The 22,426-nt window shown below is 41.5% G+C and overlaps 1 protein-coding gene across 2 annotated transcripts in view; it reads left to right on the plus strand.

The window, feature by feature from the left end:
• Positions 1–22,426, plus strand: part of Ptpro (protein tyrosine phosphatase receptor type O) — a 219,757-nt gene that overhangs the window by 107,696 nt on the left and 89,635 nt on the right. For both annotated transcript variants that reach the window (XM_041640812.1, XM_041640822.1), the window contains exons 2-4: positions 11,566–11,839; positions 19,812–19,970; positions 20,871–21,023. In XM_041640812.1, coding sequence (XP_041496746.1) covers positions 11,566–11,839; positions 19,812–19,970; positions 20,871–21,023 — 586 coding nt within the window. The remainder of the gene's footprint in view (positions 1–11,565; positions 11,840–19,811; positions 19,971–20,870; positions 21,024–22,426) is intronic.

Below are 22,426 nucleotides of genomic sequence, written 5' to 3' on the forward strand. Positions count from 1 at the left end.
AAACTAATAGAGAAAGCCTAAGAGAAATGACTGAAGAAGATGGATCCCATAGTTATTGTCTAAAGGCATCTGATGTGTGTCTCTTACTGCTTATAAATGACTCATGAGCTCAACTTTTACTAATTCATAATTCTGAAAACTTATTAAATGAAGGCAGTCCTTGAGTCCTGTCTCCCATCCAGTATCTGACTCTTTTTTTAATTTTTATTGATTTTTATTGAGCTCTACATTTTTCTCTGCTCCCCTCCCTGCCTCTCCCCTTTGCTTCAACCCTCTTCCAAGGTCCCCATGCTCCCAATTTACTCAGGAGATCTTGTCTTTTTCTGCTTCCCCTGTAGATTAGATCTATGTAAGTCTCTCTTAGGGCCCTCATTGTTATCTAGGTTCTCTGGGACCTTCTATGACTCTTCGTACACAAACCTAACCAAGTGAATGGATGGCTATTGCCTGGAAGGTGGATGATTAGATGTCCTTTAGTTTCCATAGCAACAGATGATGTATTGATGATTTGTCTGCATGTTGTTAAGAACACATAATTCTCTGAATAATCAAAAACAAATTACAGCCTAGTCGTGGGAGAGAGGAGAGTCAACAGCAGAAAGAAGGACAAGTGAGATGTCACTGGTGCTCAGCTTGAGTTTTAACTGCCCAATGAGAGCACAAGAAATGAATAACCCAAGTCAATAATAGCGGCGAAGGCACAAGGTATTAGCCCTCAGCCCCCATTGATCACTTGTGCTTATTCTTAATTTGGAAACTTTATTCTTCCTGTCCCCCTTGTCTTTCTCTGTTCGCTTTCTTATTCTCCTCTGTCGGACCCCATCCATTCCATCTCCATTCTCTTTTATTTCTCCCTATCTTACTGTCTGTTGTGCTTGGCCAAGTCTTTTTCTTTTCATTTCCATCCACAACAATTATAGTGTTTTGCCTTAGCAAAAGAGAAACTAAGATATGCTAAGCAAAATTCTGACACATGAGGCATATGCCGCAGTCACAGTAAGGCTCTGGTTAAAGGCCTTAGCATTTAGTTCAGTGACTGTATGGAATTAGATTTAATTGTGCAAACATTTATTAAACTCTGCAAAGCAAAGTCCTATGTTAGACCACAAACCAGCTTTTTAGACCCGTGAGGCTAAAATCTACCAGGAAACTTATATACAGAACTAACCAAACAGACCCAGAGCGACAGGAGAGGAGACATAAAGAAAGGAAATAGGAGACATAGGAGGAAGAAGAGATCAAGTGGTTGAGAAATGAAAACTAAACGTTGATTTTAAGCTGTTTTTCAGAGTATTCAAGATAGGAAAGGCCTAGTAAGTTGAGCATCCAAACTGCCTAGGCTCCCACAAAGCCAGTGCGTGCAGTAGGATCAAAAATCCATTGCCATTGTTCTTGAGTTCTCAGTAGTCCTCATTGTCCGCTATGTTCAGAGAGTCCGGTTTTATCCCAGGCTTTTCCAGACCCAGGCCAGCTGGTCTTGGTGAGTTCCCAGTAGCAGGGGTTCCTTGGACTTCCCACAGGACAGGGAACCCTGATTGCTTTTCAGGCTGGGGGGGGGGGACTTAATCGGGGGAGGGGGAGGGAAATGGGAGGCGGTGGCGGGGAAGAGACAGAAATCTTTAATAATTAAATAAATTAAAAAAAAAAGATAGGAAAGGCAAGTCTCAGAAGTTTAAACACATTAGCATTGGTTTCAAACCGTGACCCTTTCACCCTCAGCTGTCTGTGAAAGTGGTTCATGTTGTGACTTTATTACGAATGAATAAAACTTCCTAAATGGAAACGTCTTACCTTAACTGCTGTAGATTGCTGAACATGGGACTTGGATCAGACCACCAGAGCAACTATCTGTATAAACAAAGAAATGTGTGGAAGAGACTGGAACATTGCTGAATAATCCTACAGACTAGTTTACCATTGCCATGGGCTCAGTACCCTAGAAATTATCTAACTGTTAAACTACCTTTGAAACTATTTTTGTGGTGATGAAAAATGTCTGTTTTCTCACGTTTTAAAAAAGATACAATAATGAGAAATATTTAACAGTGAAACAGCGATGAACAAGTTCCATATGTCACGGAGAAGTCATGACATGTCCCAACACCCAGTGTGAGAGGCTTCTTTATGCACATGTGCGACCTTCGGAAGAATGGAGCCTTTCACTCGGCACGGTAGACTGCAGACTGTCTTTCTCCAGCTGTTCTCAAAGACAAGGGTATTTCTGAGCTTCATTTATAAAACATAAATATCATATTGTTGTTCCACTCGTCCTCTGATTCTGAGCAGCATCAGTGATGGCTGAGCACCATGCACTGGTGACTCAAGCTGACACTAGGAAAGAAAGATGCACAGGGAAAACACCCCAGTTCCACCTAGAACCTGAGCATCTTTCCTCTTTGTATTCACTGAGATGCTTTAAACACGCATTTGAAGGTGGGTGGGCCTGGGGCAGATGAGAAGAGACGTGGTCTGGCAACTAGAGGGATATGTTCCAGGAGGTCCCCATACAGGCTGTAAGAGTACAAAAATAGACTAATTGTCAAGGGCCTCTGAAAAGGCTGATTGTTTAAATAGAGATGTGGTGTCAGAGAGCAAAAGTGAGGAGGAGAGGAAATCTGAACCCTGAAGGAACACGCAAGCAGGACCACAGAGGCAGGGGGCATGTGGGGCGGGTGGATACTGTCAAGCTTTGGCTGTTAGCCGAGTTCTTGAAAACTGTGCTGGAACAGTGGTGGTAGAGAAACCAGGAGGGCAAACTGTGAAAGGTTCTGATTGACATCCTGAAACAGATTATTGATGGGCAAGAACTGCAATTCTTTCTTATCCCTAAGTTCTCATGACCAGAGCTGTTATTTACTGGACACTTAGAAGAGACTCCATGAGCAACCTACTCTAGATCCTTCACCCAATGTAGGTGTCACCACCTGTCTTCCTATTACCATAGCAAAACTGTCTGAGGCTGGTTCACTAAACCAAGGAAAGGAATGTAGTTCTCTGTTCAGATGGAAGCATCCAATAAGAGTCTCATGCTATCTCATAATATGGGCAATCAAACATGTGTGCGAGAGAGAGACATGGAGGCAGTCTTACTGTGGAGCAGAAGTTCTCAATCTGTGGGTCATGACCCCTTTGGCAGTCAAACTACCCTTTCACAGAGGTCACATCAGACATCCTGCGTATCTGATGTCAATATTATGATTCATAACAGTAGCAAAATTACAGTTATGAGATATCAATGAAAATAATTTTATGATTGGAGGTTGCCACAACATAAGGAGTCATATTAAAGGGTCGCAGCATTAGGAAGGATGAGAAGAATTAGTCTAAAGTGGTCTGTTCCTCAAAGCACCCCAGTCACAAGACAGCAAGCACCTACCCATGAGGAAGAGATAAGCCCTCTTACAAAGCCAACACATCTTAAACCACCACGCCCCAAGGCTGCCACAGGGGTCATCAAGATGAGTCTCAGAAGACAGACCCCCAACATTCAAACCATGACATGGGTCTTTTTTCAAATGGTATTATTTCCTTCATGATCCTTTTGTTTTTATTATACTTTTCTATAAAGAGACTGCTAATTTAAATCTCTGTTACTCGCCGGGCGGTGGTGGCGCCCACCTTTAATCCCAGCACTCGGGAGGCAGAGGCAGGCGGATCTCTGTGAGTTCGAGGCCAGCCTGGTCTACAAGAGCTAGTTCCAGGACAGGAACCAAAAGCTACGGAGAAACCCTGTCTCGAAAAATACAAAAAGAAAAAAAAATCTCTGTTACTCTTCATAATTTATTTTTTTACTATTTATTTTTGAATTATTCATATTGGTGTGTGTGTGCATGTATGCCAGTGTGTGTGTGCAACCAACACACACCCATCCAAGTCTCTAGGTTTAGAGGGCTATGCATTCTGAGTCTCTTAAGGCTGCTTAGACTTGTGCTTCTGTGATTTCCCTCCTAAGCCATTTCATCCTTTCCACCCCCTTCCTCTCTGCTTCTCCTCTGCTTCTCCTCACTCAGGACTCCATGCTGGAGTCAGAAATGTCTTCCTTCTCACACACACCTGAAAGAGTGGGCTTTCAATCCACTCCCCTCAGATAAAATTTCAAATCCCCCATGAAATATTTTGCTAAGTTAGTAGATATGCTCATTCTCACCAATTCCTTTCCCATCAGGTGCCAACTTTCAGAGAACATTTCTACACCCTACCATGCTGAGGTAAAACAGCCTTCTTAGGGAGTGCCAGAAGCTTTCCAGGCACACCGAGGCGCCGTGAGTGCCACAGACCTTCCTGAAGACTGGGAGCCCAGGAGAGGGAAAACATTTGCTGATTAAAATGCTATCTTCAAACACAACATTAGCCATTCCCAGCTTTACAATACCCTTGGCTCCCTCTCCATCTGTGTTTCCATTGGCTGCCTGCCCCTTCCACTTCCCAGGATCTCACCATCTTCCTGGCTCCTTTCTCACTCGTCTCCTTATCTCTTTGTCTCTCATTTCTTCCTGTGCTATTTGGAATAAAGCCATTCGTGTTTGTAAGTAGAATACCAGTTTAGCTGTTCACGGTTTTGTTCGTTTGCCCTGATCTTTGTCTTCAGACACTCTTTGCCTGTTCCCTTCGTTACCAAGCAGTTGTTTTCCCAATAGGCATTCTGGAATCATCGGGCAATGTAGAAAAACGTTTGCTTTTGTTTTAGAACGGGAGCTGGCCAGTTCCTACTTCACAACCCGGAGGTATTTCTTTTGCCTTAGCATTAATTCTTAACTTTTGAAAACTTTTATGTTAACTAAAACAAAATTACAACATTCCCCCCTCTCTCTTTCCTCCAGCTCTTCTCAAATCCATGGCCTCTTTTTTCTTTAATCATTTCTGATATACATGTGTGTGCGTGTGCGCACACACACATGCAATACACATGTGTAGGTAAATATATAAGTAAAGCATACTGAGTCATTTGGAATTGTTTATAAGTATATGGTTTCAGAGCTGACTACTTGGTATTATATAACCCACTAGGGTGCTCATTCCTGGGAAAGACTAATTCTCATTGTTTCAGCATTCTTTGTCCACAGCTCTCCGTGTAAGGACGGGGCCCTGGTAGATTTACCCACACCCTTTGGGGTGTCAACTGGTATTAGAATTGTTCAGGTTTTGTCAGGCAGTCCTATTGTTGATATTTCATAGATGTAGCACCTCTGTCATATGTAGAACACAAAAATGTCACAGCAGGTTTCTTGGTCTCCTGGCTTATGGTCTTTCCAGTCCCTTTTCAGCGATGTTTGCTGATCCTAACCTGATGCGACTCCTCTGAAGAATGACAATGACCTACACGGCAAGATATCCCTAAAGGTTCAACAGCAGCACTGGTGTCTTGGTGTAGGAGGGAGGCTGCTAGTTAGTTTAACAAGTGGTCCCTCCATGCAACAAATTGGTGCCCAATGTGGGGTGCCAGTTGCAGTAGGGAGGCTGCTAGTTAGTTCCTGGCCCTTTAGCTCCAAAATAATCACACAGAAACTGTATGATTTAAATCCCTCTAGCTTCTTATCAGCTAACTCTTACATCTTGGCAGTAACCAACAGCAGTCTAAGTGGACTAAAGATCCACGCAATAGGAGAGAAATATGCCTGGTACCAGAAACAGTCGACAACCCATGACTGGTTAGGTCAGGAATCTTCGATAATAACCTATTATTACCACTTTATCAAACCATAATAATACCTAACTTAATTTTAAATGTAGACCCTTATACTCACAGATAAGTGTGGCTATCATGCCTCATGGGAGAAACTTATTTTTCTACAGACTGAGACCATTACTGTCTGAAAGAAAACCCTGAGCAAAGCCAGTGAAGTGCTGTGTTCCATTTCCCTAACTTCTGGGCTCTCCCCCATGCATATAGGACCCTAGTGGCTATGGATACATGAGACTGTTTTCTTTAAAGGTCTCACATGGTGCTGCCAACCTAAGCAACTTAAAAGAAAGTGTCATTAAAGGTCAGAACTACACAGTTTCACCAGGGCCTTACCTAAGCGAGCATGTGGTGATCTCAGGTAGTAGGCTGGGCTCTTTGTTAACTCTCTTCAGGATTTAGTTAACTGCCGGCACTGTTGGATACTTCATGGTTGTGAGGAAATTTTCACTCAGGCATTCCAAAATAAGAGCTCTGCACGGCTGTCTCTAACGGGATCTGCCAGTGAGTGAAACAGCAGCATTTCCCAAGCATCCTCGCAAGGGGGAGCCATTTTTAAATTTTACTCCAAAGGGGCAAAATTAAGCAACCAGCATCATCTAGTTCTCATAGCACATAAAGACAGAAGGAAGTCACAGGTGTCTAGAATGTGCCCAGTTGTTTGCCTGCTAAGATCGTATGGAATTTGTGGGTCTCTGGCTTCAAAACCCATCTCCTTACCTATCATCATCAGCTAAGCACAGATTTTAGGTTTCCGGATTTCTCAGCACCATTAGTATTAACACTGTTTCCATGGTTACCTCACTCAAACAGGTGAGCTCAGGCTGTCACAGCACTAAGAGAAAGAGAAATGCTGGCTTCTACTGTTCGTGACGTCACAGAAGCATAACACTAAGGAGTGAGCAAACGGCCTGAAAGTTAGGACTACTGGTCCACCTGTTATTCTTACACTCTGTATCCTATAGGAGAGATACAGCTTCTAAAATTTACATAGTCTAAAGAAAATCAACGAGGAAATAGATCAGAAATGTACTAGTGGCTTTAGGGTGAAGGTACCTGCCACCAAGCCTGCCAACCTGAGTTCAATCCCTCTGACCCACAAGGTGGAAAGAGAGAACTGATTCCTGCCAGTCATTCTGTGACCCCCAAAGCTGTGGCATGCATGCGTGCACACACACACACACACACACACACACACACACACACTAAATAAAATAAATAGTGGGAAGCTCTTGTCCTTAGGGAGGATCTACTAAGTTCCTAGCTGGAAGGAAGGTAGGCAAAGTACAGCTATAATCCCAATCTCCCTCCAAATATATATATATATATATATATATATATATATATATATATATATATGTGTGTGTGTGTGTGTGTGTGTGTGTATATATATATATATATATCCTCACATCAGGTTTTAGTATCTCTGTCACTTAGCTGAGGCAACGAAGGCCAAAAGAATGTCCAACCTTTTGACATGGTAATATGACATTGTTGTCTACAAATGTGTTGAGCTGAATTCATAACCATCCCTAGCTTGGACACACCTGGAAAGAATTAAAATGAGACATAGCTGTGAAGTGGAATTTGAATTCAAGTCAGTTGATCTTTACATTTTTTTTCTACCACACTTTCCAATCATCTACCAGGTCTAATATTGAGGGCTCAACAATGGTCTGTGCGGAGAAAGTTCCCCATCAACTGCACACAGATATGGAAGGCAGCATTTGGGAAGTCATTCTTTCTTCATGTCTTACAGTATGGGGACAGTGGCATAACAAAAAGTCACAGAATTTCCTTGAGTCCATCTTCTAGTTTCAATCTGTTGTTGCAATAAAACACTCCAGCCAGAAGTGACTCAGTGGAAAAAAGGGTTTATTTCCACTTCCTCTTCAAGTTCTCAGTCCACCATGGGGGACGACATCAGGGCAAGAACCCAAGCAGACACCATGCAAGAAACCTCCTTATACAGCTAGACCTGCCTGTCTGGAGACAGGTGCTGCCCACGCTGGGGTGGCTTTCCAACATCAATTAACAATCAGGATACTCTTCCATAGTTCAGTCCAATCTGGGAAACCACTCAACTGAGGCCCCTTCTCAAACGACTCTACGCAGAGCCGAGTTGACTGCTAAGCTAACTAGGATAGTGTCCATTCCTTCACACAGTAAGAGTTGCCTTGAGAAATCTACATATTATCTCTGATCCTCAGCAACTTCATCTGTGAGTTAACAACATCATTGGGTGTTTTGATGCCTCAAAGAGAGGATGCATCTGAAGTTTTTGATGAAATGCAGAATTGGCTACGTGGCTATTATGATGTCCCTCCATGTCATGGAAAATCTTGGCACATCTCTCAACACAGTGCTCTCCGTTTTGTTCAAAAATGCCAAGTTTGAGTTCTTCCTCGGAAGTGTCGTATCTCCATAATGTCAGGAAATAGTCTCTATGTTGTTCAGTACAGTAAACTGCCATTTCATTCCTCCACGCACAGCTTGATAAGAAAATGTCATTTATGTTTCTTAATAGTACACAGTGAGTGATGGAACTTTTTGTCATTCTCATTGTGCTTGGATACTACAGAAATCTCTCCACATGGACACAATTCATGAGTGATATCTCGTTATTCTAGACATCACAAAAATGAAGTTCAGAGATCCTCAGATGTTTCTGATCACTCATAGGTAGTAAATTGCCAAGCAGGAATATAAACACAGACCGTCTGACATCAAGCCTGGGCGATGGATGTAAATAAATTATTTTATCTCACTGTATTAACCGGAGATAATAATACTTATCTCTGATAACTGCTTTAAGGAGTAAAAGAGAAACCATATATAAAAATGCTTATTACAAAAGCTTATCAAATAGTAGCCATTATTACTGTTTTTATTTGGGACAGTGAACTGCTAACCAGGACCTGACTGGTCTCTGGTCAATCTCTTTCCTCATCCTATACCCAGAGCCTTTTCAGTAGTGCTTCCCACCCTGACTCCAGGAGCTCCTCTCAGGAATAGCTACGGGCCAATCACAGCTCCTGATTTACCAGTTCTTTCTATAGCCAAACCCCAGGCCCTAGTTGCTGCCCCAAGGAGCTGATCTTTAGTTCATGAACCACGAATCCCAATAGACATGAGAAGATAAACTTGGTCCCATCATTTCACTCCATTAGATCCCACCTCGTGAGATGGATTCCTGACAATCAACAGTTGTTGGGGCAGGGCTGTCACTTTCTTCCATGATGTAACTGTTGGTGAGTTCTCCCTGCTCCAGTAAAGAGCCTCCAACCGCTGCTCTGGCAAGAAGTTGTACTTAACCTCAGCGACTCTGCACAAAACCAAGGCATGAGAAGAGAAGGAGGCATGACCCAGAAGTATAGTGGGAGCAGCGGGCTATGTTCCTGGCACCCGGCCGCCCGCACGGCTAGCTTTATACCTGAAATAATTACATGGAAACTGTATTTTTTTGAAGACTGCCTGGCCCATTAGTTTCAGCCTCTTATTGGCTAGCTCTTACATATTGATCTAACCCATTTCTAATAATCTGTGTAGCCCACAAGGTGGCTTACCAGGAAAGATCTTAACCTGTGGCTGTGTCGGGTGGGAGAATCATGGCGACTGCCTGACTCGGCTTCTTTCTCCCAACATTCTGTTCTGTCTAGTCTGCTTACCTAATTTTCAGTCCTATTAGGCCAAGCAGTTTTCTTTATTAGTTAACCAATGAAAGCAACAGATAAGATACAAGACCCACCTCCATCAGAGAAGTGTGCCAATGAGAGAGAGGGTCCCGAGGAGGGGATGGGGCTGAGAACTACTAAGTTCATCATATGAATGCATGACACTGTCAAACAAAAAAAAAAAACTTCTTCAAAGTTTTATATAAAGGAAATTTAGGTGAAAATCTTAGAGTAGAGTAAAGCAACACTGGTGGGCCCAGCTTCATAAATTTTTTCCTAAAGGTATTTTTACAGTCAGGACTTAAATCAGGGATCGATCCTTCTATTCCTTCTTCCTCTTAGCATAGAACTCATGCCTGGAGCACACAGTCCGACCCTCCTCCTGAGCATAGATAGATCCCAGGACAATCCGAGGTAGAACGGACCAGGAAGAAGGCACCAGCCGAGGCCAGGTTCCTTTTAGGCTCAGTGCCGAGCTTTCCCTTGGCCCACTGCCTGTCCCCATTAGTCCCAGCGAGTGAATCTCATTAGCCACTCTGACTTATTTTTGGCAACCGCGCAGTGCATGGGCCAAGACTTATTTTCATAGCTGATACAATCATCGCCAAAGCTGCCATTAGCATTTGGAAGATTACTCCCTTTTCTGGAAGATGCCACTGTCTGTAAAGCATGGTCACACATTAGACATCTACTCAAACACAGACTGCGCCTCTGGCTTCCTGTCCTTATCGCTGCAGCCACCCTGGCTACCGGCTGGCTGAGACATGGTGCAAAAAAATCTTTATAATTATGACTTTGAGGTTTGTAAACTTAGTGTTTTCTGAGTACGTGAACCAAATTCTATAATCAATGAGACGCAGAAGCCAGATTTGACAACTATTCAGTGCTTGGCTCAGTTCTGGATTTTGGTTACCAGGACATTGTCATTGCTATTATGTGCTAAAAACTTTATTTGTGTAAGGAAGAAGTGAAATATAAAAAATTAAATGAGTGAATTTTATTTTTCTTTTCCCCAAATGTAACTTACAGCTGTTGAGCCAAATACCCACTGTAAATCCATGTATGTATGATCTGTGGGAAATAGTGATAACTAATAAGACTCTTTTAGGTGACCAAGATACAAATATTCTTAGATTCCAAATAAACCATGAAATACACTTAAATAAAAACTATTATGGATAGGGTAGCACATTTTGTCAATGATTTCAATAAGCTAAAATCTAAATGTTTTTCTCAATAATTGTCAGCTAATTTAAAGGTTTTGCTATCACCCGAGTGTCCAATTCACTTGGCTTTTCATGAACAGAGTCATGGAGATCACCAAACATGATCTCGTTCTGAGGCTGCTCTGTGTTTGAATCCTCATTTTCTTTCCTCATAGCTGAGCCTTCCCCGTCTACAGCACACCTCCCCGTTGTTTCAGGCCACTAAGGGAGATGTTTCAGGTTCTCCTTCTCAGCAAGGAAAAGATAGGCTGAGAGAATGCAGCTGTTCGAACAGTTGTCTGGTTAGGGACAGCAGCACTTAGCAGCAGGGAGTAGACTCAGGGCACAGAAGACTGAACGCTTCTGTTGGCCTCACTCCAAGGGGAAGGTCAGCTGTGCACTGTCCTGTCCTTCAGATGAGCACGAGCATCACTGCCCAAGGCTTGTGCTCACTGTGCACAAGGACCAAGAATCCAAAAGGCTAGAGATTCCATGTCTTCTTTGCTTAAGGGCTGGCTAATTTGTAACAAAGAGAATTACCTTCCCAGGATTCTGTCCTGACATCTTCCCCACTTTCAGAACTGACAGGTGAGAAAAAGAGAGGAAATAATTACCTTGAAAAGACTTCCTCTAAAATAGTGTTTGCTCAAACACTTCTCCCACTTCTCAGAACACAGAGCTTCGCTGGAAATTAACTTTGACAGTGACTTCATTTGTCATGTGCTCGCCCATTTGATGTGTATAGTATGCTTTTCCCACGAAATACTCCACACCTGTAATGAGCTCAAGACGAATTTTCAATGGAATATCAAATGTTTTTAGCAAAACTCAGATCATTTTTCATGAGATGGGAAAACTGACTTTTGTTGTGTGACTGAAATATACAGAGCTACCACAGGTAACTATATTCACCATGAGTGGTTTTGCTTTAGGAAAATCACCTTGGTATAATTTTATGGTCCATCACCTGACTCTGACTTCTACCTCTTGTCTTTCTTTTGAACAGATTGTTGCAACGTTCCACGTGACTGTTCAAGATGACAACAACATCGTTGTGTCTTTAGAAGCTTCCGATATCGTCAGCCCAGCATCTGTGTATGTTGTGAGAGTCGCTGGCGAGTCCAAAAACTATTTCTTCGAATTTGAGCCATTCAACAGCACACTGCCTCCTCCTGTGGTCTTCAAGGCCACTTATCATGGTCTTTATTACATCATCACTCTGGTGGTGGTCAATGGGAACGTGGTCACCAAACCCTCCAGATCAATCACTGTGTTGACAAGTAAGCACCCTGTGACGTCATTCTCTGTGCTCCTCCAAGTGTGTCCTCGTGAGTGTGTCTCCTATGGCAGAAACAGAGTCTACCAGAATGGCAGGACAGTTCAGCTTGGGGTCTAATGACATAACTCAACACTCTCGTTGAAATTAAGAAAATAGCTCCTTACCCAAGCTTGATCATATTTACTAGCACTTTTAAAAAATCTGTTTTATATCAAAAAATGCAAACTTCATTGACAGTATACTTTGAGACTGAACGATAATTTCAGGTTAATGACTGGACCACGCAAATTTCTCCCACATACCTTAAATGCATGATCTTAGATTGTTGTGTTTAGTCCCAGAACACATCTTCCTATATGAAGCAACTGATTCTTGAGACAGTGAGTTTGTCTTCATAGCCAGCTGACTTGACCTTAACTGGACATTCTCAGCCGAGGGCATAAAAACATGGCTGTTTGCTTGTTCTTTGTTTTTAAACAGAGTCTTGTCATATAACTTGGGCTGGCTTCAACCTCTCAGTTCTTCAGATTCAGCCTTCCAAATGCTGGAATTAGAGTTACACACAGACAACAGCTACCATTCCTCATCTCACCTTAAATACAGCCTTGGCTTCCCCTGCCCAAGCAAAATGTGGAAAGATAAAGTGCAATAGAGAGTTGGTGCTGCCACTGGAAAGTTTTGAGCAATGGCTTTGACTGCAGGTGACTTTAACCATGTTCTCTGACTTTAGCATCACATTATAAGGTTACATATGTTACCATGTTCTCTGACTTTAGCATCACATTATCAGGTTACATATGTTACCATGTTCTCTGACTTGAGCATTGCGCCATAAGGTTACATATGTTACATATGTACCACTACAGAATACACCGAAGAGCTGTCTCTGTGAGACCCTGGAACACATCATCAAAGTCCCCTTTGCTCATGTGCTTCAGGGGGGGCTTTCATGGCTCCCATCATTAATCTGTCAGCTATACATGACCGCTGTGGACATGATTAAGGGAAAGGACAGTCTCACAGTGTCCATCGGGATACAAAGAAAAGAGAAGCAATCAGAAGAATGGACTCAAAAACAAGCGAGGAGAAGTATTTTCAACCTGAGTGTCAAAAATTAATTAAAGTCTCATTGGCAGAATCCCCGGGTCATTATTAAATTCTGAAAATTAACAATGGCAGAGACCCAAGACCTGCTAGACTAATGGAGCCAAAGGAAAGAGCTGGAAATTAATTCAATTAAAATGAAATCTCACCTGTAAAATCCCGTCTTAAGTTCCAGGAAAAGATGAATCTGGCTGAGACTCAGGCCAGAGGGGTGGGTGCGACGTAACCACAACCCAGCTCTTTGAAGTCAACATCCTGCTTCGCACAGCTCCATCGCTTCACGCCTGGCCTGAGACTTAGTAGTTGTTCCTTTATCTTAGCTCAGAGTAGTTCAGCATGTAAGAGAGTCAGGGGAGCAGCTACTAAAGTATCGTGCAAATGGGGACATAGAAACACAAACCCTGTTCTGTTATATTTATCAGCAAGTGCACAGCCACACCAGAGAAGTAAAGTTGGAAGCTGTAGCCCTTCAGCTGACGGTTATTAAAGAAATTTGAAGGCTCTGTGGTGAGTCACACCTGTAATTCCTGTATCCCAACACTTGAGACAGTGGGGCAGGAGGATAAGGATTTTGGCATCAACCTCTGCTATATATCAAATTCAAGGCTAACCTAGGCTACATGAGACCCTATCTCTTAAAAAGAAAAAAAAAGCAGAAAGAAGGGAGGAAAGATAGACATCCAAATGTGTAGTTAGACTTTCTTTTCTGTCACCAGCCCCAAATAATGACACAGAGACTTATTACTTATAATTATCAAAGTTTGGCATTTAGCTTAGGCTTTTTCCCAAATAGCTTTTATAAATTAAATTAACCCAATTTTATTAATCTACGTGAGTTTAACATCTCTCTTATTCTGTACCTATGACTTGTTCTGCCTCTTGCTAGTGTCTCCCCACCTCTCTTCTTCCCAGAGTTCCTCTCTCTCCCTGGAAGTCCCACCTATTCTCTCCTGCCTAACTATTGGCCATTTAACTCTTTATTAAACCAATCACGTCAACACATTTTCACACAATGTAAATATCCTGCCACACAAATCAACCCCCACATGTGGTTGCATGTGTATCTGTGAAGACCAGAAGCTATCTTCAGTGTTGTCCTCAGGAACACTACTCATCTTTACTTTGAGACAGGGTCATTGTTGGCTTTCAGCTTGCCTGTTCAACTAGACTAGTTAGACAGTAAACTCTAGGGATCAACCTTTTCTACCTCACCAGCATTGGGATTGCGAGTTTGTACTATCACTTCTGACTTTGTGTTTTATTTTTACATTCATTTATGTAGTATGTGTGTGTGTGTGTCTATATGGAGATACACATGTGAGGCCACACATCTGGAGATCAAAGGAATGCAAGAATATATTTTCTTTTTCTATCTTTATGTGAATCGTGGGGATTAAATCTGAATCCTCAGGCTTGGCAGCAAGCACCTTTACCCACTGCGCCATCTTTTCAGTGTCCACTCTGGGCTCTTATTATGAGTTCCAGGGGTCAAACACAGCCGACAGAGCCATCTCCCCAGCATCACTGTGTCCTGTTTTAAAGGCTTAAGTGTCCTACCTCAGATTCCACTGCTCTTGAAGATGAAAAGGGCATTTGTTGCAGCCATCAACCATGTGCTGGAGCCTGTCTCTACGAAACAAGCAATGACAGAGCAGGAGGCTCTGGGCAGCACCTGGAGTTTTTGATACAGTTGCTCTGAGTCTAGAGAAAGTTGAGGGCATGGAATGGAGAGGCAAAGAATAAATTGGGCATAATGGACTAATGTGACCAGTTCAAAAAAGCCCTGCAGCCATAGGCTCTGACCCAGTTCATATTTAACTGATGATGATGGTTATTACAGTGTGAGCATTTCAGGAGAAAGAAGCTGTTTCTCAGCAGAAAAACATAATACCTGGGAACAATTACTTGAGAACTGGGAAACTGCTACACCATGCAATTGGTTTCTGTATCAGGAAAGACTTAGAAATGGTAACTGTCAAGGTTGCAGAAGACACATGGAAGCAACCCATGGGCTTATTAGTCATCTAAACCCTATTATGAATATAAATAATCAATTTATTTAATTCTATTTATTGAGCATATTCTCTGTCATAGCCGGGGTACCAGAAAAATAGTGATACATAAAAATACCTTTAACCAGGCCTGGCAAGATTGTTCAGCAACTCTTGCTGACCAGTTCTCCAAAATAATTCAGAAAAGATGGCCAGAAATATACGGAGAGATTTTAAGTGGTCTGCAAGTGAGTTGAGACTTTACATGATAAAAAATGAAGACAGATCAAAGAAACGATGGGCAGTGATTTCCCCGGGGAAAGCTCTCGCACAGCAGAAACCCCAGGCTGAAAGATATCAAGTCTTGCCTAGACAATGGACAAATTACCAAGCCACTATGTAGAGTCGTGTTTCAGAGACTGAGCATACTGTCAAAGTCTTCTGGAAGTTATCCATGGAGCAGAAGTGAATTCCCTCTAAGTCCATTTCAGATCTGTCACCTATTCTGGTGGACAACCCTTTTTCTACAAAGCCCCGAATAACATAGACATGAAACACTACAGGCCACACACTCTGTATTGTAGCTCTTCAACTTTGCTATCATCACAAATAGTATGTACATGAGGTAGCAGAGTGTTGCTCTTCTATTACTTTATAGAAACCAAAATCCAAACTTCAAAACATTTTCATGTGTCACGAGTTACTATTTCTCTGATTCCCATTAACCTCTTAAAAATGAAAACCCCACTACTGTCTCCTGAGACATACAAAAGCAACTTGCAATTCAGATTTATCTCAGGAGGCTGTTGTTGGACAGACTAATCTATTGTTACCCCATAGAATAATAGTGCCTACTAGGTACTGTTTAAAATACACATATTCTTGCAATTTATAAACTTATGTGTCTTTCTCACTCTGACTAATAATATAAAAATCAAGTGAATATTTAAGACATAACATGTGACAAACATATAAAAGCATTACCAGTGGCATTACATAGAGAACTACCAAACATCAGGAACAAAGGAAAATTGAAACTGATTGAATAAGGAAATGTCACTAAGGTAAGGGTGGCTAGTTTGTGACAGGGATACTGATTTACGTGAGAGAATCAAGTGGCTTCTGGACTTACATGTGTTGAGAAGAAACAAAAATGAAAGCGAGATAAGAGGCAAGAACTAACTCAGAAAGCCATTAAAATGTTCTAAGGAGAAATTGGTGCAGACATGAACGAGGGTAGTGGTGTGAATGGTGGCCATCACTCCTCTGTCCTGGGTGACTGTGGCCAACATACCTCAGGGATCCATTTAGATACACACAGGTCCACTCTCTAATCATCTTCTAGACATGAAGCAGGAGCTTGGGCCTAGGATTTAGGATCAGTCTTTCCCCCCACATCTACCATCAGAAAGGACAGATTTTCATAGCTTCTTTCTTCCTCAAAAGAACTGCACCAGGAGGGACGAATGCTTAGGTCTCTCCCACCGATAGCTGGACCATTCCTTATATTTTAATCAGGCAAAGCGAGGCCATCTCAAGCAGATGTGCCTCTAGTGTCTGCTGTTACTATCAAGCATGGGCTACCTGGGCTTCTGGCCCTTTGTTCATGTCCCGTCTGGTAACCACATGCAGACCTTTCAGATTTTCACCAACTAGACACAGCAACAGAGCCTGATGGCACTGGAAAGTGGGTGTGGTAACCATTCTGTCAGGTGTAAGATGGTATCTCAGAGTTGTTTTGATTTGTAGTAATAAGAGTGGTGGGGCTGCGTCCCCAGCACTCCGGCTGCCCACATGGCTAGCTTATGCTCCGAAATAACAACACACAAACTGTATTCATTTAAACACTGCTTGGCCCTTTAGCTCTAGCCCTTACAGGCTAATTCTCACATCCCTATCAACCCATCTCTAATAATCTGTGAGCACCGGTCTTACCGGGAAAGGTTCAGCATGTCTAACCTGGCGGCTTGCTTCATCGTGTGTGTCTGCCCTGGAGAGCGGAGCATGGCATCTCTCTGAGGCGTCTGCTCCCGAGAGGAGAGCTGTGGAGTCTGAGCTCACTTCCTCTTCCTCCCTGCGTTCTGTTCTGTTTACTCCTCCCACCTATCTTCTAACCAATGAGGGCCAAGCAGTTTCTTTTTATTTAACCAATGACCTTCCTCCATCATTGATTTGTATTCCCTGATGGCTAAGGATGTTGAACAGTTCCTTAGGTGTCTTTTGGTCATTTAAGATTTTTCTTTTGAGAATTCTGTTTATTTCTGTACCCCAGTTTTTAATTGAATCATTTGAAATTTTGATGTCTAATTTCTTGAGTTCTTCACGTATTTTGGGATCAGTCCTCTGTCTGATGTGGGGTTGGTGAAGATCTTTTCCTATCCAGTAGGCTGCCTTTTTGCTTTATTGACTGTATTCTCTGCTTTACAGAAACTTCTCAGTTTCAGGAGGTCAGATGTATTTTTTTGTTGCTCTCAGTGTCTGTGCTACTGGTGTTATATTTAGGAAGTGGTCTCCTGTGCCCATGCCTTGAAGGTTACTTCCCACTTTCTCTTAGCCCCTCTGAATGTGGGTGACAGTTGTATGGCAGAGGCAGACTGTGAGTCCACTGGCAGTGGCATCAGGATTTATCCCTACTGCTTGTACTGGATGTTTGGGAACTATTCACTTTGGATGGATACCTGGCTCAGTCTAGATATCGTAGGGAGGGCCTTGGACCTTCCCCAAAGCAATATGTCTTATCCTCTCTGAGAAGTGGAGGAAGGTGGGGTGGGAGTAGGTAGAAGGAATGAGAGGAGGGGAGGGAGTGGGAACTGGAACTGGTATGTAAAATGAAGGCAGACAGTTTGTTTTCTTTTCAAAAAATAAAAAATTAAACAAAGAATTCAAAAAAAGATTATGTAAAACATCTAATTAGACATAAAGAAGGCCTTATTGTGTGTCATATTTTTATTATTTATTAAAAGCAAAACAAGGATCAATTAATACAGGGATTGCTAGTTAAAAGAGGACAGAAAATTCTTGCTCAGTCATCTATATTTTCTCTTTCCATAAAAGCAAAAGAAAGTGAGAGGCATAGGCCCAAGTTCAAGGGCACACTTGTCTCCAAGTCATAAAAGAAACTAAAACTCTAGTGTAGTATGAAGGGGCCTTGCTGAACTCCAGGTATACAAAGGGTAATCCTGGGTTTGGACTCCAGTTAGCAAAAGAATCAACATGTGCCATGCTACACCAGGCACAGTTGGACTTTCCACGTAGAAAAGGGCACCTAGACAATCTCAGCGCCAAGACAAAGCCTGACCGTAGGACTTGGTGAAGTCTGCAACAAGCACCATAGCATCCTCCATATGAAGGACCCCAGAATGAGCGATGGGCCATGGCTGTTGAAAAAGGACCATGACTGAACTGTATTAAAAGTGGAAAAATGAGCAATTAGCTTAGAACCCATGCTTCAAGTCCCATTGAGAAAGCCACACCCACAGTGACAGTTGTCAAAACAAACAATAGGTCAGAGTCTATTTAAAATAGCTATTTATACAGTGTATTCGCAATGTTCACAGACATAAAGATCAGAATAAAACCAATTTTCCAGCAACAACCAAACAAAACATCGCACAAATGAAGCACATAGAACATATATAATGGAATTGAAATCTTTTGAAATAAAAACATAATTATTTAGACTAAATTAAAAGTTTGCTTTGCTGATGTGTTCATTTAAAATATTTTTCAGACAAATATATTTTGATCATCGTTTTTCCCTTTTTGTCCATATCCTTCCCATCTCACTACCCACTCATACTTATGTTTTTTATCTTTCTTTCTAAAAAAAATCAAAACAAATAAAAATAAAACAATAGAACAAAAATATCAAAATCTATGATAAAAACAAAAACACAGATTCTGTTTTCAGTTGGCCAATTATCTCTTTGTATGGGGCCTGCCTAAGTATGAATGATATACCCAGTTATACATCATTGGAGTAAACTGAGTGTTCCCTTTTGCCAGCAAGTATCATTTGCAAGTAGCTTCTTGTTAGGGGTGGGACTCTGTCTACTTCCCTGGGTACTTGGAATCGAAATCAGGTCCAGTATGCACTCAGACACCTCTTTAGCCCTTATAATATTTTATTGCAAAATTATTCAAATAAAACATATCTACTTCACTTTTTTGGAAGGGTAGAGAAACTGTTTATGTAAGAATGGGGTGCATAGGACATATGAAAAACAATCATGGGCTTTTTAGAGCGTGTACTTCTAATGTTTCATGATAAATCAAAACCAAGCAAATTAAGAATATCCTTGAGCTTCTGTAGAGAGAGAGGCTTAATATACATGATATAAATGATCATATGCATAACACTGAGTGGTTTGCACTCTTATTCATAACAGAAAAATCACAAAAATCACACAAAGAAATAAATGACCCCATAAATATTTATCATTGCCTACAGCCCAAATTACTTTTTGTTACCTGTCTATTATTGATATCTAATTTTGTTGGCACAAGGACAATGAACAAAGAATTTGCTAATACAGACAGATGCTGCCACAAAACCTATTAAATTGCATATGACAAGCATTATAAACTCCAGGTTTGCATTATGTTTGTCTAGTGAATTGAGACATTGATATTTGTACTTCCTAACCTTCAAAGCTGTTACAAGTGAGAAACTGAAAGCTTAGGAGTTTGAGAGCTGTTTGAAAAGCAGAAAAGATCATCCAAAGCGTGCATTGTTAATTACTGCTAAAGCTCAGAGGAGGTTTTCGCGGAGGAAGGGCAGTTGCAAAAGTGTGAGTGAGGTTGCATTAGAGCAACAGTGCACTCACGGACTGATGATGGCTCCACCCCTCTCTCTGTCACCTCTCTTTCCCCCTGTAGAACCTTTGCCTGTAACCAGTGTCTCCATATATGACTACAAACCTTCTCCTGAAACACGAGTCCTGTTTGAAATTCACTATCCAGAAAAATACAACGTGTTCAGCAGAGTAAACATCAGCTACTGGGAAGGGAGGGACTTCAGGACGATGCTCTACAAAGGTAAGAGGCACGAGGAGGCTAGAGAAACGATGGCTATTAACTTCCTGCAGACTTTTTCTAGAGATCTTGCTTACTCTAAGGAGTCTGTGTAATTCACTACTTGACTGACAAATGAGCCATTAAGAAAAAGTTATTGATTCAAGAAAAACCTTGTTGTGAGGGGTCTTAGCATATCCAGCTCATTTGCTGAGAATTGGAAGTCATAAATGCAAAGTCTTTTGCTGAGAATTGGAAGTCACAAATACAAAATGAGAAGTTCTCACTTTGGTTGAATTGTGTTATTCTTGCCAAATGCAGTATGTCTGCTCCAGGACACAAAGTCAAGACGGTTTAGAGACAACCACACCCACAGCACTTCCTTCTGGGAGGGGCAGCTCTTGCCTTTCTAGCAAGTGGGCAGCTTTCTCCCACTTCCATTGGAGGGTCCAAGATTATTCTCAAAAGCAAAAGGTGGTATTTTGGGTTCCTGTGTGACCACTCTTCAGGTAAACCAGTGAACGTTCTACATAAGACGCTTTCTACAGGAGAAAAACCTTCCTGTACACTTGCTGTTTCTTTTGCCATAAAGTGCTAGCTCACTTATTTTTCCTATTAATAGAGAGCTAATATAAACCTAATCTCCATAATTCCTGTATACACAGAACATTCAGAAGATAAAAAAATTAATTTTAGTTTGTCAAATCGTATTAGGAATGCTGACAGTTTGAAAACAAAGACTTTTCAGGATTGGGGCACAGGCTCAGTTTTTTTCATCTCAAACTCCCAGTTCATTTTTACTGACTGTGCCAGGCATTGAGGGAAAAGTCATTTTGTGGATATTTAAATTTAACTGGGACTTTCTCCAAGTATGTGACATTACGGAGCTCCTGATTTTAAAGTAACTGGTCTTTCCCTTTGCAGACTTCTTTAAGGGGAAAACAGTGTTTAACCACTGGCTACCAGGAATATGCTACAGCAACATAACCTTTCAGTTGGTATCTGAGGCAACGTTTAACAAAAGTACTCTGGTAGAGTACAGCGGCGTGGGCCACGAACCCAAGCAACACAGAACGGGTAAGTCGTCGGAGGAATCGAACCTCATGAGAAAATAGCCCAGGAAAATGGGTGCTGCTGTGTGTTTATTTTTAATGTTTGTAAGGGAAAAAATTCATAATATATCTAAGAAATATTTTGTCACAACGCTAAGAAAGAACTTATTTTTTATAACAAAGAAAATTTGTATCCATATTAAAGATATCTAAGCAAAATATTCAAGAAAAAATCTAAAGTAAATCAATGAAAGCTTAGTTTTTATGTTTTCAAATAAAATTACAGATGATAGTCTTAAAAGTTATAACCAAGTTACTTAACTGGATCTGGTAGGTTTTGCTTACTCTATAACCTTGACCAGTGTCCATGTTGAATAAAAGCAGATGGCAAACATCCTAGTACAGATAATTGATTAATGAAAGGAAATATTAGGACTCAGGCATGCCTAAATCTTTCAGGACTGACCTTAGTAGCATCAGTAAATAAGAAATACCCTTATGGACCGTGAGAAGACTTGGAGACAAGGAGTGGAGGTGGAAGAGTTGGAGACAAGGAGTGGGGGTGGATATAATCAAAATACACTGCACACCTGTATGAAATTCTCAAGCCACTAAAAATACTGCAGAAAAACTATGGTATGAATTGATGGCTAGAGGGATAGATGCATAAACTACACACATACTACCAAGTATTCATCGTTTAACCAGTATTGAGAGTACCTGGTGTGTTCAGTAATGCTGGAGAGCCCATTCTCATAAGAATGGGATTCATAAGGACAGACCACCCAGGCCACTTTCTGTCTGAAATTCTGTGTCAGGATTCCCAGTTCATTTTATCAAGACAGAAAGATCTAAACAAGTAATTCCTCTTAAACTGAAACTGGCCAATTGCACTTTTCATATTCTGTTCCGATAAAGACACATCAATGACCACTCTTTTTCATCTGGACATGGTCCTAATTCTAAGAAAGATTAAAAAAAAACCATAGAGACCAATGAGACAGGCAATCTGTCCTCAGAAAGGGTGTCATCTGACACGAAGGGCAGTAGGGCAGAATGAGATCAGTGGCACAGCAGAGCTATGAAGGAGGGGGATGAATCTTCGCCCAGATGTCCATGGAGAGGGCATTGCAGGGGCCATTTGATAGGCGGTTAGAAACTGTTGCGGGCAGAGCATGTACCAGTTGTCTTTATGACTTGCTATCTGTAGAGCAAACATGTTTCCATAACCCATAGTTCCTGTGTGCTCATATGGTTCATTTCAGAGATGGGAATGTGTATTATGATGGCTAAAAGCAAATCATCTAAGATACCCAGGGACAGAGACACATGTTTTCTTAAAGTCAGGTTGTTTTGCATAACTCTGCTTGAGAAGAAGTCCAATTACTACATCAACATGTACAGTCTCACAAGTTAATACAATTTCAA

Source organism: Microtus oregoni, unplaced genomic scaffold (genome assembly GCF_018167655.1).
Source record: "Microtus oregoni isolate MIOR12 unplaced genomic scaffold, Mior012 000002F_ref0000024, whole genome shotgun sequence".
In the NCBI taxonomy this organism is placed as follows: Eukaryota; Metazoa; Chordata; class Mammalia; order Rodentia; family Cricetidae; genus Microtus; species Microtus oregoni.